Source organism: Lutjanus erythropterus, chromosome 23 (assembly GCF_056507025.1).
Source record: "Lutjanus erythropterus isolate fLutEry1 chromosome 23, fLutEry1.hap2, whole genome shotgun sequence".
NCBI classification, from domain to species: Eukaryota; Metazoa; Chordata; class Actinopteri; order Lutjaniformes; family Lutjanidae; genus Lutjanus; species Lutjanus erythropterus.
In genome coordinates, this window is record NC_139339.1 from 9575515 (window position 1) to 9596432 (window position 20918).

General features: G+C 38.9%; 1 protein-coding gene across 1 annotated transcript in view; it reads left to right on the forward strand.

Moving 5' to 3' along the window:
• LOC146305600 (phospholipid-transporting ATPase ABCA1) overlaps positions 1 to 20918 on the forward strand; it is a 208994-nt gene that overhangs the window by 40690 nt on the left and 147386 nt on the right. Inside the window, exons 11-14 of the mRNA XM_084712574.1 lie at positions 119 to 235; positions 6975 to 7172; positions 13082 to 13287; positions 14774 to 14950. Of these exons, the coding sequence (XP_084568700.1) occupies positions 119 to 235; positions 6975 to 7172; positions 13082 to 13287; positions 14774 to 14950 (698 nt within the window). The remainder of the gene's footprint in view (positions 1 to 118; positions 236 to 6974; positions 7173 to 13081; positions 13288 to 14773; positions 14951 to 20918) is intronic.

The window sequence follows — 20918 nt, forward strand, 5'->3', positions numbered from 1 at the left end:
ATGTGTGGATTGGCTCGGAGCGAATTGAAGAGGCTCAGTGGGTATGCACTTTCAGTCGGGAAAAGGTGAGTTAACTGCATTGTTAAATATTGTTTGTTTTTTTGTTTGTTTGTTTCAGGCAAATAGCACATTCGACGCCTTGGCTAAGCTCAAAGAGCTCGCTGATTTATGGGAAGAACTTGGGCCACGTGTCTGGGATTTCCTTCAGAACAGCCCTCAAGTCAACAGAATACGGGTAAGAAACAATGATAAAATTTGGCAACACTGTCTATGAAGGTCGTGTCTGTTATGCATGATAAGCACAGTGGTAAGACTTAATAATGCATTTATAAGGTTGACAAAGTATTTTAAGTAGTGGACATTATGGATTGTACATTGAGCATACCGTTTTAAAAACCTCCTACAACTGCCTTGCACTTTATTTAAAGCTCACAGGATTCTATTTCAAAAATGTTGAATTTTTTTGTGTGCATTTATAACTGGTTAAAGTAATGGTAGCGATAACATGCGGCGTAACCTGGGACTCAAACATGGTTTTTCACTTTGTCAAGGACGCATAAATTATTATTAAACCTGAACTTTATATCACACTCTAAACCTTTTTATAAGTTAAAGTGATTGATTATTAACATTTCCTCAAGCCTTAAAGATGCTTTATACTTCCTCATGAAAGTAGACGGTATTACCCAAAAGTTTATTTTTTCTTTTTAGAAAAGTCTATTCTAGTTCCTCACAGATTGTGACAGGTAACAAGTTTAAGAGAACATTTTTGGTTGCAGACAATTATTTTTATTTTTATTCATTTTATTTATTTAATTAATGAACTGATTTACTTTTTATCTTTTTTTCACCATATCTATGGATACCGCTCTCATATCTGTTTGATAAATAACGACAACACCTGTAAAGCTTACTAATTAACTACAGCCTGTTAATTAGTCAGTTTTTTCTTTCATTCTTGAGTGTAAAAATGACAATATGTGATTTTATCTGTGGTTTTATGCTGGACTATATCTTGACCCTTGTCTCTCTCTATACATTATTTTACATTTTCCCTTTTTGTAATCATGCAGAAGGACTCTGGCACCTGATCAGCAGTTAATTTGCTCCTTTCTTTCTTTACTTGACGACTACTTTACTAGCTAGTCTGATCATTTGACAAACTCCTTCACAGAATCAAAACAAAAAAAATCATCAACTTTTGAATGCATAGGGACATGAAATCCTTCAGCTTCTTGTAAATATCCTTTTTTTTTTCATAAAAATCAGTTAAAAAAAAATGAAAATGAAGCGCCTCATATGTACTGCAGGTGGGAAATATACGTGTGTCGCATATATCAATTTGTTGCACCTTCTGTTAGATATGGAAACCGAGGGAGGAAAGTAATTATGGATAAGTGCAGGATAATTTTCATCCTGGCAGAAGGGATTATCTATAGAAGTAGAGGACATGGACTCTTTGCTGCCACCACTTCTCCCTCCCTCTCCCTCCTCCTCCCTTTCTTTGCCTCTCGCCGTATTTCCTTGACACTGACATTACTCCGGTGTCACTCCAAATGAGCTTATAGGCAGCTGGAGGGAAGCAGACATTGGGAGCTCCATATAGCCAGGGTATTCATTACCCTAGCCCTAACCTTTACACAAATGGGCCGGCAATCCTCCTTTGTCTTCATTTTCTCCCAGCCTGGCTCCCTCGCTCCCCACCTCTCTCTCTACGAAGCTGGTAGCTTCAGAGGTTTGTCATCTTCGGAGGTCCTTCAAGGTCGCAGACACGTTTTGCGTTGATGGACCAATTACCATCGCCACCACAGCTGTGTTTGAGAAAGAAGACGCGGCACTGGATAGAAGGACATGCTGTACAGTACCCATGCCTTTACATGCTGTTTACACATTAAAGCTGTAATCCTTAGGATTTCAGTCCTGGTTGATTTGGCAACGCACGTGGTTACCGTGGTAACAGTGCGGTTTAATACTAGAGGTCTTTTTGGAGCAGAAATAGAGCAGAGGAGCAACTGGTGCATCTGTTTACGGTGCAGCAACAGGCTCACTTTGTTTTAATGAAGAAGTCTGTCAATAGATCTGCCTTTTTCCCGTCGTGCCATTGGCAGCTGCAAACTGATTTCATGCTGGACGTGGAAGTAGCTCCTGCAGTAGCTTTCCACACAACAGCATGCCACCGTAAAGTTAATTACCTTTCTGAGAGGTTGGAGGTGACATTCCAACACAACTCTTCATCTAACAGCTCACCATGGCTCATTCTTCTTGTTCCATTACTCTCTGTAATATTCAAGTGATTCACTGTCCAGTAATGGCGAAAATGTTTTGTAGCCGCATTTTTAATGAAAGTTGATTAATTTTGTGCTGTTTATGTGAAGTAGTGGCAGCAGGACATACCATTTACATTAGGTATAACTAAATACGACTCTGACACAGCGTAAAGAGAGCAAACAGTAAACACTCAGGCTGTCATTAATATGATACAACACTGGTTAGATGCATACCTTGTTTCCTGTGACTTTCCAGTGCCAGAATGGCAGACTCCGCCACAAACAGCACCACCATATAGAGAGGTAATTACTGAAAGTTAATGCAAATCAAATGACTGGCTATTAATATAATTGAAACTGAGGTTTGATTTCATGAAAACCATGAAAATTATAACTCAATTCAGTAGTTTAAATAAGTGATTCTGGAGAATTCTGGCATTAAAATTGAGGTTTGATTTCAGGAACATCTAAAGGATTATAACTTAAGCTCAATACTTTAAAGGTGTGCTGTTTAAGTTTTAGGTGGATTTAATGGCAGAGTATGGCAAAATCTAATATAATAGTTTACAGTATTTTTTCATTAGTGTATAATTACCTGAAAATTAGAATTATGTTTTTTTATTTCCTTAGAATGAGTCATTTATCTACAGAGGATGTGGTTCTTCCCAGCTACAGTAGCCCAGAAAGGCCAAACCAAATACTGTTGCTGGAAAGGGTCTTAGGTGTTTAATCACCAGTTTTTGCCATCACCGTAGTTTCTCCTACATGCCTGGAAGGGGCAGGTGAGGCAAACAGTACTCAGCTGGTTGCTGTATGCAACCTTACCACGAGATGCCACTAAATCCTATACACTGGTGGGGTGGGGTAGGCAGTTTATTTTTGCAGTCAGTGGGCAAATGTTCTGTGATAACTTTTAAATATAATGTAAATCAAGTATCTGAGAGAAAACTTGACTTCTGCTCTGTTTTCAGGCTACAGAAAATCTAGTCCCTCATGGGATTTTTTTAGCCAATTACTGGTCGATAAGATTAACTGTTGAGTCTCATTTCTAAAATGTTAGTTGCTTGACGATATGGGAATCCGCCATCTTCTGTCTGTAATTTGACCCATTCATTGATGGGATTGAGACTCAGCAATGCCTCTCTCCAGAATCGCACCTTTAATATGACCTGTACTCTCTGCAGAAATCAGCTTCTATATCCTGGACATTGACCCTGTTTATAAAGGATAGCAAATACATTTCACTTCCTTACTGAAATGACAAACCATTTCATTTGACACATGACCAACAAGGTTATATGGCACATCTGCAACTCTTTGGGCCAAATGCCACAGACAAATTATGCTACATGCACTTGTCGCCAGATGAAGATTTCAAATACTGAGCCGGTCAAACAGTTACGGTCAATTTGCCAGTGTGACTCTGCTGCCAGAATTACAAAATGACTTACGGACTTTAAAATACACACATTTATGATGGGTCATGTCCTTAATGTAGCACCCACTGAGATGAGTACACTGACTTTTTTTTTTTTTTTTTAAAGGTCACATGCGGCATAGAGATTACTTAATTTGACACTTTGTCTTAAGGTTAAGCAGAATATCATCAGAAGTGTTGACACCGAAATGCCATTGCACTGGCCAGAATATATCTGAATCTGGACTCAGACTTTCGCTCTTCAGAGGCACAATTCTCGATTGACATACAGCGCCCTTTCCTCTCCAGTCCACACAGTCACTTTGAAGTGTGAACCATACATATTCAACTCTGAGAGTAACTGGTATGGAAAGAGTAGTGGTATGTTTTTCTTTTTTTTTTCTCCTGCCTTTTTAAAATTATAAATGTTTTTGAATGGATGTTTTATATAACTTATTTTCATCTGGTATAAGTCAGGGAAGCTTCGGTGTGTGCATGATCAGCGGACCATCATCTTATCTGCAGTTAATGTCAAATACTATTGTTTTGTACTTATTCATGACTACATGCTGAAGGACCTCTGTAATTCACAATTTCTAATAAAAAAAACCCCGACAAACTTTTTTTATGGCTTTTTTACAGCCATAGCCACAGGGCCATGTTTTCAGGTCATCCTCCTTCTTGTGAACGCCGCGTCTCAAAAAAAACGCCTTTATGAAATTTCTTCAAACTACTGACCACTTTGACCAAAGGATGAACTGATTAGATTTTGGAGGTCAAAGGTTATGGTGACCTCACTATACACATTTTTTTGTCCATAACTCAATTTTTAATGTGCTAATTATGTCAAAATTACACACAAATATCTAACAGGATAAAATAATGAGGGGATGATGTTTTACATCCAAAAGGTCAAAGGTCAACTTTACTGTGACATAATAATGTTCAGCTCTGTATCAGTCCTCTGTAAAAAAAAAAAAAAACCTCTAATTGACGACAGCGTGTTTCTCACTGGCAACTATTCACCAAATGTATAGTGATTACTTCCATTTTGTAAAAAATATTCTTATAATATCAATATAGTGATAATTTCAATATTAAATTCCTTCAAAATCTTCACTACATACATTATATGAGTCTGGACAGACTGCATGCAAACTTGACTGGTTGGTGGAGATGCATAACCGTGATGCAGTAATTCTATTTTTTGACTACTCTGTTATATACGACCACTGACAGCTGACTTCTCACTCTTCTTAAAATGATGTAAAATCATTGTGATCAAACGATCAACAACTGCTTCTGTGTGAAATTTTGTTTCAGCTCAGGACAATATATGTGGAGGTCATGTTTATGTTGGTGGAACTTTACACATCTCGTCATTGTGGTGACGTTGCAGTAGGTGCTTCACCATCTGTTGTTTGCCAGGAATCCGCAGTGCACTCTTCTAGTCTCAGTCTCACTTGGTTTAGTAGTGTTCCTCTGAGTACATGACAGGTATATAATCATTGCTACTTTTAATTTTAGTTTATGTATTAACATTCTCATTACAGGAACAGTGTCATATTAATCCTTGAATAATAGCATGGAACTATGGGATTACTGGGTGGGAGTGAAGGGAAATGGTCATGGCTGCTGACTAGAGGGCAACGCATTTAAACCAACAGGTGGGAGTGAAATTATCTTATTATGCAAGAGCTACTGTTTGAGGAGTTTAGAGCCATTGATTTCATGCAACAAAAACACAGATGCATATTCATGTGTTGCGTATATGGAGGGCTCAAGTACTGCAGCACGGTTATATTTACTCCCACATCAGCATATCACCTTTATTGATTCATCACATGATTAGATAACTGAAAGAGGCTTCACATGTGTGTCTCTTATCATGTTAGAAAAGATGATTGAGAGGTGGGGTGGTGGCATTTGACTGCACTGTATGTCTCTGTTGTGCACTTGTAAGTGTGTTCTTATGCGCAGGCAGCGTTTTAATTTGCATACATTTTCACGCTCTTCAATGTATGTCCATGCAAATGTGCATATGTTGTGTGTGTGCCGTACATTCATTATGTATGCTGTACATGAGCACTTCTTGGCCATGAGGATACAGTAGTTGATGTGTATCCCAGAGCCTGAAATACAACAGTGCCATCTATCTTAACGCTCCTGATTAATTCTGCAGAAGAATGAATGTCACTGCTGCTAATAAACGAAGCTGACCCCCCCTCATGCTTTCTCCTCTGAAATAATACGCTACAATTTACTGTGCTTTGGTCCTCATTCAAATTCCATCACATTCATGCCATAATCGTTCTAAACCTCTCACTAACCAGAGGAGAGTAGAGAGAGTGGGGTTGTATGAAGTACTTATTGTCAGTATAAGACCTACAGTAAATAGCAGTCAGCATGTCCCCAGTTCAGAGAAGCAGAGAGAGGCAGTAGCACGGAAGCTAATGTGAGACACGGACATTATGAAGCCAAATATCACTCTCTCCAAAGCTACCAGACAGTCATTTTTCCTTGCTGGTTGCTGGTCTACTGCTGCCTCAATCTGTTAGTTTGTTTGGATGAATCTAAATCAGTCCTTTAAAACACTAACCATTAGACCAGCAACTTTTGTGTTCTTCAATGTAAAATTACTAATTTTGCCAGTGGAGTCTGGTTGGTTTGAAGAAAGCATTATTTGGCTTATAATACCTATTTCCCATAGGAAAAGGCTGTCTGGTGACAAGGTGAAGTGGTGAAAAATATTCTAAATACAGCGCACACTTAAAAACTCTTTTTTTTTTTCTTTTTTTTTTTAAGGTTGGCCTAGATACATAGGTAGATCTTTACATTTTCCTGTGGGGAAATTTCAGCCTCACACCAGCAGAGATATGAAAGGAAAGGAAAGAAAAGAACAGTAAGTAAGAGGAAAAAAATTAAACAGTGCAATAAAAGAGTACAGTACAATAAAAAAGAATAATAATAATAAAACTACAAATGTGAGAATGATAAAAAACAATACTAATACTGGTATGACAACATGGACATTAATAAGCATAGTGAAGTATACTAAAGTAAGAGTAAAGTGTAAAATGTAAAAAATAAAAAGTTTAGATAGTGCAGATGGTGGCAGTTCATTGTTTAGCTTCTTACACCGTTACTCCAGCTGTTTCTCCAAACTGGAAGCATGGTGACCGCCATCTACTGTAGGTAATGCACTGACTATGGATAAGTGCCTCATACAACCTCACTTCAAAATATCCAAACTGTCCTTTTAAACCCGTCTTCTTGTCTTTTTAAATCAGGACTTGCTGAACAATCCTGTGTTTGCTGCTATCCTCGACCGGCGTCTCAGTGGCACAGGGTGGTCAGCTGAGCTGCTGGCCAACTTCTTGTACAACGGGCCTCCGGAGAATCGTCCACCCGGCATGCCACCCTACGATTGGCGGAATGTCTACAACACCACAACCCAAGCCCTGAAGCTCCTCTCCAACTTCCTTGGTGTATGTACAGTAATTCTTTTGTCTGTGCCTTTATTAAATGTGTAGCACCTCATATGAACCTGGCTTCCAGCCCACTGATGCACTGGAGGGTTCTGTGACCTCTCCGGTAAAGTAAGAGATTTGATTTTTAAGACAAGAAAACAGGCTGTTCTCTGACATTTAGGATTTTTTAAAACATATTCTCACTGCCGAGGAAATTGGCAATGCATTGTTTTTTCTGCTCTCCCTCCACAGTTCCGTTTTAGCCTCTCCCTTCTTTGTTATTTATCTGATTCACCTGATATTACCCATGTGATTTCTTTGGTTGGAGTTGGCATTAAAAACAAGGGCTGTGTGACCTTTAAAGTGCTCAAACAAAAGAGTCTTCGTGTAAAAAATGAGTTGATAAATGTATCGACTTCCTTTTCTGGGTTGTTAGTTTGCTAAAAACATGATACAGATGAGCTAACTTTAGCAATCTGCAGCAGCTAGTGCAGCAGCATCTTATGGGTTAAATACACAGTTGATTACAATTTATTTACAGCATCTGTTATTTTTGTCATATTTGTATTTTTGCTTACTGACCTAAAGGAATAGTCTGGATTATTTGAAGAAGGGTTCTATGAGATACTTCATGACAGTCAGTGTATTACCTACAGTAGATGGCTGACTGCAACCCTCCAGATGGGAAAGCATCAGGGGTCCTGGTGTAAGAAGGGTCAGCAGGGAAACGTATTTAGCCACTTAAGAAAAACAACCAGTGCTTTTTCACTGCTTTACCTTGCCACCAGACAGCCTTTTCCAAATATCACTCTCTCCGAACCAACCAAACTCTATAGGTGAAATCAGTAATTTTACCTTGCAGAACATGGGAGTTGCTGATCTATTGTTCTCTTGATTTGTTAGTTTATTTGTCTCATTTATTTATTTAGTCATTTAAAAGGATACGTCAGATTAACTAAAACCATACAATGACACAAGCAAACTAATAGACTGAGGCAATGGTTAATCAGTAACTCCTGAATTCTGCAAGGTAAAATTACTGATTTTGCCTATGGAGTTTGGTAGGTTTGTAGACGGTGATATTTGGTCAGTATAATGGCACTTTCCTGTCAGAAAAGGTAGTTTAATGGCAAGTTAAAGTGGTGAAAATATTCTAAATACAGCCTACAACTTAAATGCAAATACATTTTGCTGCTGACAGTGTCCACAGCAGTGCATTGCTTATCTTCCTACGCCGGTACTCCTGCTGCTTCTCCAAACACAGGGTGTGCTGGCTGCTCCCTACTGTACGTAATGTACTATCAAAGTGACTCATACAACCCTCCTTCAAAAAACTCTGGTTATGACAGTAATCTAGCAAAGGTCTTGTATCCCTGACATAATTGCTGCAGTATAATTTACTCCTGTATTTTAGCATTGCTGCTGTGACACACGGGTACAGAAAATCACGGGTGCGACAGCATGTAAGCAGGCTGTTCTGTGTCTAAGACACAATGTGTCCATGTTGAGCATGTTTTGTTTCTCAGCTCTTTTGTTGCCGTGTCTGTGCTCTGCTGCTGTTAAAAGCAAAATCAAGACTTTTTTAGATGACATGTCGGTGTTTTTTATCTTGCTCACTCTATCAGCTTTTGTGTTTTTTTTTTTCTTTTTTGGAATACAAGCAAAAAAGGCTTTGGTCTTTTTATTCATTAAAGTTTAATATCCTTGACTTAGCAAACTGTCAAATACACAGGGAGATCTGTCACTACATTGCTTCCATGATAATCATAAAAAAACATTATTATGGGCCCGACTATAGTAAATCTGTAAAGGCATCAGACAGAGCGGTGTCTCTAAGTAGGAACACACACACACAGCTGACATTGATATATTGATCTGTGGCACAGTTTGCAGCAAAACCCTTCTTTCTCTACACTGTGTGATCAAACGCATGTACAAAGCCCACCCACAACCGCTGTCACACACACACACACACATGCACACACACAGACGTACACACACATACAATATCAATCCACAGGCAGGTAAGATGGCATGTTGGGCCCTTGGGGTTAGCCACACATGGCCGATGAAATTCCAACATAATTCAATCTATTTTCTTCTCTAATAGAAATTGCACTGCTCAAAATGGATACCAGGAATAGGGACCATTATCAGACAACCTTAACCATAGTGTCCTCTTGTCTGGGCGTATACATCTGTAGGGAAATAGGGCTAAAGAGTACATACTTTACTTTCAACATCGATAAGGCAATGTCAGCAGGTGCAGCTGCTGTAAGGCAAATAATGAAACAGAGTTACTCCCATCATGATACACTAAATCTGCTTTCATGTTGGAAAGAAAATGAAAATTAGTTAAGTTGGTCTTTAGACAAGTTTAGTCATGACAAAGCAAACATATTTTCCATCTAATGAATAAGATAATTGACCCTTGACTTAGCCCTGCTCCGTGAATCAGCTGAGAAGTTGTCTCCAGCTGACTTTTTAATGTTTCCATCCAAAACATTTTGAAACAAGAACACAGAGAAAGTGTCTAAATATAAAAAGTTACTTAACTGCTGCATACATGATATAACATTAATGCTAAAACACTGAGGCCAATTGTATGTAATAGATGAGAGATATATACTCATTAATGTCTGAAAAGGAAGCACAGGGATCAAACTATGTGCAGCGGACATTGAGACTGTCACCAAACCAGACTGCCATCACCTCAGGAAGAGAGCTTGGATAAGAGCTAAGCTAACCCATCTTACAGCTAAGAAAGTGACCTTAAGAGAGATGCGTTATTGTCGGCCCATTTTGACTGTGCTCCACCCAACATCCACCTCCTTAAACCCCCACATACCAAACCCCTGGAAATAAGCCAGTTTGGAAAATGCAGTAGTATCTAACATAAGTTTGTCTGGAGGGAGCAGTGAGCTACTTAGCCAAACATGCTAACATTTACAGCTTGCAGTTGAATCCATCCCTCACACATTTGCCCATGTGTTTTATGTTTCTGAAAGATTTTTTTAAGCAAACATGGAGAAAAACAAACTAGTGTCAAATATGCAAATTCACATACAGCACACTGAAGAGGTAAATGCCTTGATAATATTTGTTCACAAATTGGTCATTTGTACCCTTGAAATAATAATCTGTGTGAGCAAATTAACAACTCAAGATCAATGCCCAACAATCTGTGGTCATTTTATAATTGGCACGGCTTCTCTCCATGGTGCCACCATCAGCACAAACACTGAAGAATCAGGCTGCATCCCTTTGATAGCACAGGCCCAAATTAGAGCCACAAACTGCTGCTGCCCTGCTTCATTTATGAACTGCCCCACAGTTTAATAGGATCACGGTAGCAATGGTATAATTAATGAAAAATAAGTAAGAATAGCAATATTCATGTAAACGGCATAATGATGAACAATAGTAAACAGCAGCTCTGCGTCTGTTGATTTTTTTAGAATGCTGCATTGCAATTTAGCAGCAGTGGGATACGTATTTGGATACTTGCAATAAAACTACCAATACTACACTGTAAAAATACTCATTACATTGAAAATATTACTTCTTAAATTATTAAGTTTAAAAGTACTCATTACAGAAAAATATTCTAATATAGTGTATCATAACACTGAATTAATGTAAAAGTAGGATTTTACTGTTCTAGATGGTTGAGGTGGCGATAATTTTAACTATTTTGCAACTGTTGATTATCTCCCATTATTGATTCTGCTGATGATTTTCTCCATTAATCGATTGATGGTTATGGTTTGTAAAAATTCTTAAAATAGTGAGAACTCCAAGCCTCCAAATTAATCAAATTACATTAAAATCATTAAAACAAAAAAATCAGAGGAAAAACAGTAAATCTTTGCACATCCTCACATTTGAGAAGCTGGAACAATAAAATGTTTTGTGAAAAAATACTGAAACGATGATCAGAATTGTTGCTAATTAATTTTCTGTTCTGCTAATTTATTTATTGACTAATTGTCTCAGCTGTACTTGTAAAAACTGTTCAGTAGTTCAGTTTATAACAAAGCATCACGTGTTACAAACTCTGCATAGTAGAGATATAGTAGAGTAGAAGCAGGAGTAGAACGACTGCCGTGGCTGCCATTTGGCCTCATGCCTCTCAAAAAATTATCTGCCCTGTGGTCACAGTGACCTCGATGACTGCCTGCATTGCCCCCAGCTCATTTTGCCATTTTCTGAGCTGATTTTTTCCCCTGGAAATCAGGCTTTTAGACACCAGTGTCTTTTGTTGAGATTCTGATTGAGGCGACATTAAATGAAATGTTTCACACGCAACGAGTGGTGGATTAGACTTCGAGCCCGGTATGAACTGCTGGCGAAACCAGCCGATTTAAGTATGATGACTCACAGCGGAGACGGAGTCAGGGCAAGGCCGAGAAAATCAGCGTGTGAATATGGACATAAGTGTTGACAACTTGGTCATCATGTTGTCAGTGACATACAGTTAGACACATGTTACATGCACGTCTCTTCATTATTGCGCTGATGGATGCGCTGTCTCTCTCTGTGGAAGCCCATTACCACCGATGTTATGAAGAAAAAGTTTCTGTAAGTCATTACATAAATAAACTTCCTTGAATACATGAGTTATGATCTCAAAATTGTGAGTTAGTATCTCAAAAATAATGAGGAATCATCCATAACCCTTAATTTAAATGTATAATTTTGTTTCCTTTGACTTAAAATCATTGTTTTATTTGATGGCCTTGTTGCACTGGTATTTGACCTTTGTTCCCTCAAGAAGTTGACCTTAAAGTGGCTTTGTTGACCTTAAAGTGGCTTTGTCCCTAAAATGATGAAATTCCAGGCCTGATAATGTCATTCAGACACACCCGACGCATCACTTAACCATCAGTCAGCAGCATCCACACAGTCTCCACAAGCATGATGCTGCCATGACCAGAACAACTCAATGTGTTGCCCTGGATGTTCCTCTGAATTAGGCCAAGATGGGATTGGCAAGCTATCAGAGGGGCCAGTTTCTCAGTCCAGAGCCGGAGTCAGATTGTTCATATCTGACAGCTTAGCCTCAGCTGCTGGCCTAGCAGTGAAAAACAACAACAACAAAAAAATAAAAAAAAATGTCTGAACATTCTTACTCTGTCCCTTCTAGAAATATCTTGGTTGGTGAGGCTGGTGCTGATATTTAAAGATTGAATAGAGACATGAAAGGCGCTGAAGGCCGTTTGGAAATGCAGTAGACTGTGTTTTGTTACTTTAAATGTACATGTGGGAACAAAGATCTTTACTGCTAGTTCGCTTTAAATGATAATCTATTGCCCCATTAAATATGGAGGATAACATGTAGCTCCTATACTGACATTTTGAAGAGCATTTTCTTCTATATATTTCAGTCAGCACTTGTCCAAACTTTGGGCCCGCATAACAGTTCTACCGCTGCGATATCCTCACTCATATGTGCTGAACTAATGCTGCTGCTGTGATATTTTGCTTCCCGCCATGGCTTGATATAGAACACAGACTAGAGAATCCTGGGGGGAAATGATAAAACTATTGCGGCACTGAGATGTGTGGACAGCTGTCAGGTGTGACTGCCTCCCAGGATGGCTAGCTCATTATCGTCTCATGAAACAGGGGGACAAGGCTACAGAACAGGGAGTGCTAGCGAGGCTGTATCTCATTTGCTTGTCTGAAGCCCAAAACATTTCCCACCCCCTGGCAGCTCCAGATAATTTGGAACTAGACTCTGCGCGGTTTAGTCAATAGCTGAGTGATACTTTTTGCTAAATATCCATCTGCCACGCTGTCAGAGAGTTCATGCCTGCCACATTTGTGGACACTAAAAAATGTATAGAAAACAGAAGTGATTTGCTGTGTGAATATTATATAAAAGGTAAGATATTTCTGTGATACCTCTGTGTTTTTTCTGACAGTGTTTAGAGCTGGATAAGTTCGAGCCAGCCCCGACTGAAGGCCATCTGGTGAGCAGAGCACTGAAGCTTCTGGAGAATGATTCGTACTGGGCCGGTATTGTCTTTGAGAACCTTCAGCCGAACTCCAGCCAGCCCCCTCCATATGTCAAATACAAGATCCGCATGGACATCGAGGAGACAGAGCGTACCAACAAAGTGAAAGACAGGTATGTGACAAAGGTCAGCCTCTCTCTTTAATACAAATAAGTGACTCTGATCATTCCTAAAAAAGTTAAAACAGTGCATTTAAAGGTGTAGTTTGACACTTTGGTTTATATGCTTGTGCCCTTCTTGCAGAGACATAATGAGAAGATTGATACCGCTGTCATATTTGTAAAATAAATATGAGGCTTGAGCCAAGAGTTGGTTAGCTTAGCATAAAGACTGCAAATAGTGGGAAAAATCTGGTCTGGCTTTGTCCAAAGATAAATATTTGTAATTAAATAAACAAGCGTGTTAATTAGTGAGCTTTAGAGATTCTGGTGCACAGATTTCTTTACGTTTGGACAGTTGGCTAGCTGTGTCCCCCTGCAACGAGTATTTATGCAAATTTAAGCTAACTGTCTCCATGCACTAGCTTCAAGAGTGTTCTGTAGAAAGTAAAAACAAAAAAAAAATCTAGGCAGCACTTAGACAGAGCCAGACCAGACTCGCATAGCCAGACCAGTCTCAACATACGGTTTTAGAGCTGAGCCAGCACTGGAAATGGGTCTGAATGAATCCACTGTCATTCTGGTATAAGGAAAAAAAAAATCACTCTGTCTTCTTTGTATTTCTTTAAACCAGTGACAATCATCTTGGGTGGCACTGAGCCCAGGATGCAGTGATGGTTCCCCTGCAAAATAGTGTCAGGTTGTGGAACATTTGCACATGGGGAAGCGAGCCCTGGCGTTAAAATGGCTAAATGACTGCAAAAGAAAAGAAAAGGTGACAGTTATTAGCTTGTTTATTTTCTTACTATTAGTGACCAAGGTACTGTGCATGTGATTGGCTTACCCTGATACCCTTCCCCTAACACTAACCAATCACACTCCTCATGCCTAAACCTAACCGACCCAAACCAATGAAGATGAGGAGTACGAGCCAGTGACAGTGAGAGAGATGACTTTGCCATCCTGGAAAAAAAGGAATCGTTTATGGTAACTTGCCATTTACAGTGTGTAGGTTACTAGCTTATAGGCTCTTGTTATTATGACAACATTAACAAAGGGAAAAGGGAGGATACTGAACTGAAATAGTCACCAACAGTCTGCTTCCTGAGTCAGACCAGAACCAGGTTAGCTGCTTCCCTCTTCTTCGAGTTTCCCCTTTCCAGTATTCATGTTAAGCTAAGCTAATCACCTGCTGGCTTTAATTTCACAGACATTAGAGTGGTACCAATCTTCTCTTCTAACTCTCAGCAAGAGAGCTGATAAGCACATTTTCCAAAATGTCAAAGCTTTCCTTTAAGCCTAAAGATTGAAGAAGATTCTGAGTTTTATTGTCTTTTATGTTTACCAAAGGATGTGATCTTTTTATGTCTTTTAAAGTTTACTGTCAAACAGTATGACCTCTAAAAACCGCCATCATGCTCTGACTGTTTTTCTGACCGTTCTGGTCGTAGTTTACTTGCCCTTTGCCAAGACAGATCACGATGTGTCTGCTTTTAATAAGGTTATGGGCTCCTGGGGCCCGGGACAACTCCTTTAACGACCTGCGCTATATATGGGGAGGCTTCGCCTACCTGCAGGATATGATGGACCACGGCATTATACAAGCACAAACGTCAAAGACCCAGCCCCTCGGTGTTTTTGCCCAGCAAATGCCATACCCTTGCTTCGTGGATGACGGGTGAGTACAAAAGCTTTCATCTGTCAGCCTTGTGATTAGTGGAAGAGGAAGGAGGTATTACAGCAATAAAATTCTGCTCACTCTGGGGAGTTGCCACTCACTGCCACCACAGAGTTGAGTTATGGTCTTATCAGTCACTTAGGCCCTCCAGATTTCCCTGTGGAAACTTTAAGATGCTCCCTCTTATTTGTCTAACTTACCCTTTCTTTAATATCTATACATCTTCTGCTATCACTGATCTCAGATGAAGGGACTCCTCTTATACTGTCACTCTGAAAGGGATAGTTCAGATTACTTGCTGTGGGGTTGTATGAGGTACTTCTTGAGAGTCAGTGTGTTACTAACAATAGATGGCGGCGGTTATGCCCCCAGTTTGGAGAAGCAGAGAGGCGTACCATCATGGAAGCTAAACCACCATTACATAAGCCACATATCACCCTCTCTGAACCAACCAAACTCATAGACAAAATCACAAATTTTACCTCACAGAACTGCAAATAAAGTACTGAAGATATTCTAAATATCGTGTACACTTAAACTGATACACTTAAACTGTTATTTTAGTCGGCAGCAGTTCACTGCTTAGCTTCCATGCTGGTTCCCCTCTCTGTTTCACCAAACTGGGCCTGTATTAACTACCATCTGCTGCAGCTAATACACTGTAGCCCCACTTCAAATAATCAGAACTATCCCTTTAAAATTCGATAACAAAAATATGACATCTTCTGGATGAATTCAACCATGCATTGAGGGTCAGAAAAGAAATGAATAAAGACAACAAGAGGGAAAGAGAAAGCCAAAACTATTGATTTTCGACAAACCACAGGAAATTCCTGAATAGTTGATGGCTGCTGAATTATTTAGAAAACCACCATGAGTCTTTCCCTTCCTTGTATTTCCGATTTCGCTGGCAACAAAGTGAGCACACCTCCCCCCCACTTCCCACACAGCCCCGTCATGAGCAAAGATTGACATCAGGACTCCCATCTGTGTTGTGCATGTATCCACTGATAGCGCTGGCTTCTATCATGTTAGACCATTCACCTAGGGACAGAAATGATGGGGTATCACTCTTGATCTTCCGCTGCCAAGATTTCCTCAGAGTCTGGGAAATTACTGGCATCCGAGCAACATTACGATCTCCATTAATAAAGGAAAAGCCCAGTGATGCCATCAAGAGAAAAAGATAATTACCTAGGAGATTTAGGTCCAACAACACAATACGCCCTTTTCAGTACACACAAAATATTTGCACCCTGTGGGAAAACAGAGTTCCAGAGATTAGGGATCTAATTTTAAAATATTACGTGCTCTGGATAGCACAGAATTTACAGTAAAGTGAGCTTTAGAGGGTGTTTGGATCAACATACTTAACGTGGAAGAAGTATGAAAATTATGAATATTTTGCTGCTAATATCTACAAGCATGGAGCTGTTGAAACACACATTTTTAATAATAATAATGCCCTGTTCTGTACCACATGTTTGTCTCAGAGACTTGGGAAACAAGAAGGTGTCAGTAATGGCTTTATTAACATGGTTTTCATCATGCAGGGTTTGTATTGTACTTTCTAAAATGCTCATTTCCCTCTGATTTATATTCTCCTCGTGGCCTCGAGATTAAATGCGGCTTCACTGTTTCACACTTTATTTTACGGCTGCTCTAGTAAACCTGGTTTAAGACACATATTTCATAATTTGTTTTTAACAGCCTGAGTGGGTCCACTTGTTTTTGCATGCCAGGCAATAGAATAGTTTAAGAAGTACTAATTGGGAAGAAGTTGAACTGCTTATTGTACCCAGCGGAGATGTTCATCAGAGAGAAATTTTGAGTGAACTAATTGAAAAATCTATGCATCCTTATTATTGCATTTATCAGTACAATAACAACCCAAATTTAACAACTTAAGTATGACAGTTAAGGCTTAATTTCTCCTTAGTTAAGGACAAACCTTAAGACAGACTGCATTGAAAGAGATTTTACAGCAAGGGGACTTTTATACCTTTAATCGATAGGACAGCTGAAGTGAAGACAGGAAAGAGGGAGGGTGACATGCAGCAAAAGGACTGCAGACGTGAGTGGGACACACGGCCACTGCAGAGGACTCACAGCCTCTGTACACTGAGCTACCAGGCCACCAAACACCATTCACATTCGTGATATCCCTGTTATTGCCTCTTGTTTGTTCAGGTCACTATTTGCAGGAGGAAATCTTAACAAAACTGGCAAGAATAACTTAAATTTGATTTAGAGCTTACTTGAAGTAACAGTTAAGGTTAGATTAGCTGGCTGACAGTGAAGGAAAGTTGACATCATCCTAAAACAAGCTATTTATTTGTTGTTGAATTCATTACCAATTAAAGTTTTTAAGCTATAGATGTAAACTAAACTGTGAAGGTAACCTTAGCTAGCAATATAACCTAGCAAGCTATCATGAACGAGGCTAAGTAACATAACTAGCCTTTTCATTTATACTGTAACCTAATCCCTAAAAGTTAAAATATTCTATTCCTTTAACCCACTCAGGGACCCCTGTTGGTTCACAGTCCCCAGTTTGAAAACCACTGACCTAATGTGCTATAAAAGAAATAATTTTGAACAGAATTTGTTCCATATGTTGTTAATTTATCCACATAAACTCGGCTATGTTGTGATTAAGAGTTAGAGGTCCCTTAAATTTGTTCTCCTTAGTGTCCTTTTGTTCAACAGTTAATGAATTCTTTAAATATCAGACCCAGATAAGGAGAAAGCCTTAAATACTTACATGAATATTTTAAGTAAACCTCTGTTTTCCATATTAAGGGTCAGCGCCTTCAGTGGTTGCATGTTTCATATTCAGCACGCCACCTCTAAAAGCGGTTTTCAAATGAAAAGCACCGATGTCCTCATGTCTTAATTTACAGCATCGTAGTTGTGATAATGATCTCAAATTAGACAGTCATGCTACAGCTTGTTTGCTAATGCCATCCTGTTGCCTCAGTTTCATCTTCCTAAAACAAAGGATTAATAATTACAGAAGATAAATGGGAGCCATAAAGCACTGCAATACCCTCAGTCCCTCCACCATTTACTCTTTCGCCTGCCTAGCCATTTGGGCATTTCTATAAATTATTAACACTTGAAAACTGCTATTTCATACATAAATAATTGAGAGTGAAATCACACAAAGGAAGATGCGCTGCAACACAGAGAGGCATGACAGGGGAAGAACCTTGGTGGTAATTATTTTCATCTCGAAGCGTGTGGTGTTGCCAGCCAAAAGGAAGGAAAGAACATTGTGCAGTCTGATGGAAATGTTTGTGGTCTGCTGTAACTGTTGCTCTGTTTAGAAAAAGGCCTGATGTAACTTCACATCATTAAATACCCTCAGCATTTAAATACTTTCAGATGTACTATTCACCTGGGAACTGTGAGATGAATAATGTACATGCTTGTACAATCAATGGATAGAAAGTACGCCGCTGGCCTAATAAAATGTATCTGTGGCTGCAGCAGCAGTTTAAGTAGGGCCGAGTGGTATGGACAAAAGTGTTTGACCAAATACCTGATGCAGAAATTATATCAAATAAAATACATAATCTAAAAATATGCAAAGCACAAAACATTAACACAATGAGATCTTGATCAGTAATCCTCAGTAATATAACAATTACTTTCATTGTCGAATAATCTGATTGTTTTTGCTTTTACACAGTTAGTTCTTTGGTCCATAAAATGTCAAAAATGGGGGAAAATAATTGTTGAGCAGTGTTTTCCAAAGTCCAGGATGACGTCTTCAAATGTCCATAACCCAAAGATATTCAATTTACTGCTGTAGAGGAGTAAAGAAATCAGAAAATATTCATTTATTCATTTAGGAAGCTGGAATCAACGAATTTTGACTTTATTCCCTTGATTCTCCAGATTAATTTATTAAATAAAATTAAATTATATCACTTTACTAGAATGCAATTTTTAAAATTGAAAAAGACAACACTTATGGTGATCATAAATAACGATATATTAAAAAAAACACAAACAGAACAAAAAAATTGATATATTCAGCTTAAATTAAGAAAAATGGTCGACTATGCATTAAATCCAGGTTTTAAAACTATAAAATAAAAACCATCTACATTATATTTTGAACATTATATTTATGCCAGTTCTGATATTAATTGTGTATATTGGTGGTAAATTTCAGGAAATAATATTTTTTAGCTTTTGGTACATAATGTGCAATTTAACAACAGAATACATTTTGACAGAAACTGTTGTCAGCTACATGAGTTGTTTCATTTTCTTTGTCATTTTTCTCTTCCTTTCAATCTCACAAAAAAGTATTTCTACTTTACTGATAAACTTCAGCTAACGAGGCAGTATTATCTGCACTGACCCAACACTCATCGACACTCCTCACACCAGACTTGACAAATAATGTTTGGTTTTTTTTGCATTCCTCATTTCCTGCTCACAGCTTTTTGCTGTAATGCACCTGATGAACTCGCAGCGATCTGGGCCTCTGCAGCCACAGCTGACCCTGCTGGCATTTCGAACTTGAGATAACCAAACTGTATTAGCTCCCCACTGTCTTCGCTTTGTGCTCAGATGACGGTGTGGGATAAAGCTTGACCCTTGCGGGCCCCGATAGCACGTAAACCGGTCCTTTATCAGCGGCCTCTGCGCCGCCATGTGCCCCTGAATCAGAGGCATCTCTTGTTCGGATCCTGAGGCTGTGTTCACCATCAATAGGTCTTTCACATTCACATGGGCTTGATGTGAGATCTAAGGCTGCTTTCAGCAATACATAACATTGTCCAGCAGTGGACGTGAGGCATATTCAAATCAAGGATGCAAGAGCAAAATGCTTTTGTCCATCCACAGTAGCTAATTAACCTAATGTGTGCACCGTAAGTACTGAGAGTGGGCCACATAGTTGAGCATATTCAGGACGTCTGAAGCTTGTAACAAGCTAAAATCAGCTGTTGTTTGGTTTTGTTTTATGCTGCTGCTGCACCAAAGTGACATGCGGTATTAATAGCTTCAGAAAATATTCCCTGTGTGACTCCCCACACGTTTAAAGACCCCGTTGTTAGCCACGGCCAAAAAAAAAGGCCCTCTAATACACTGTAATTCCAGCTTTCCAAATACTGTTCATTCATGCTTAGAACGCTGGGGACCAAACACATGTACAGCACAGGCTGCATATTGATTCAATTCATTAAGGCTCTGTATTTTATGCTAAATTGTCACAATCAACATTAGCGTTTGATTAGCGCTAAAGGTGAGTGTGCAGTAAGAGCTGTGCATTAATGAGTGTGTTTATTCGTTCATTTCATCCTGTGTGACACTTTCGACACTGACATTTTATAGCATTAGATGGGGGCCCAGCGGCAGATCCTGCAGGAAACATAATGCTCAAGCTCATAAGCTTCTTGTGCATTTGAGATGTAATTGTAAAAACGTTTTCACAATTTTTTTTTTTTTTTTCATACAGGGTGGCGTTTTAGAATAATTGTGTCATTAGGATGAAGATATTCAAAGAAAGAAAGATTCAGATTTTAGAAAAATTAGAGAAATAAAAAAAATAAGAATCAAAACTATATTTAGGAAATGTATCGTCCTTTTCTTATTTATAGCCATTTGCTCACCAATAATGTGAATGTTACTGAGGACATTCCTCTAAAAAAAGATTTTCATATCAAAATATAGGTAAAATTTTAAAGTATAATTTTTGACAACGTGGCTACGAGTGTGCGACTATATTTTCCCACAGTCTGTACTTTTTCATGGTTTGCACCTCTCCAGTACTGGTGTGCTTTCCTCCCTCCTACCCATCCTATTTACAACGTTTCAGTATGAACCAGGCTAAACGTGTGCAGCGGTAGGTATTAAAACTTTAAAACCTTGAGGTCACATTCAATTTAATCTCACTGCAGTAGATCTTTTCAATTTTGAGGGAAGGCTTTTTCAGAAACCTTTTTTTTGT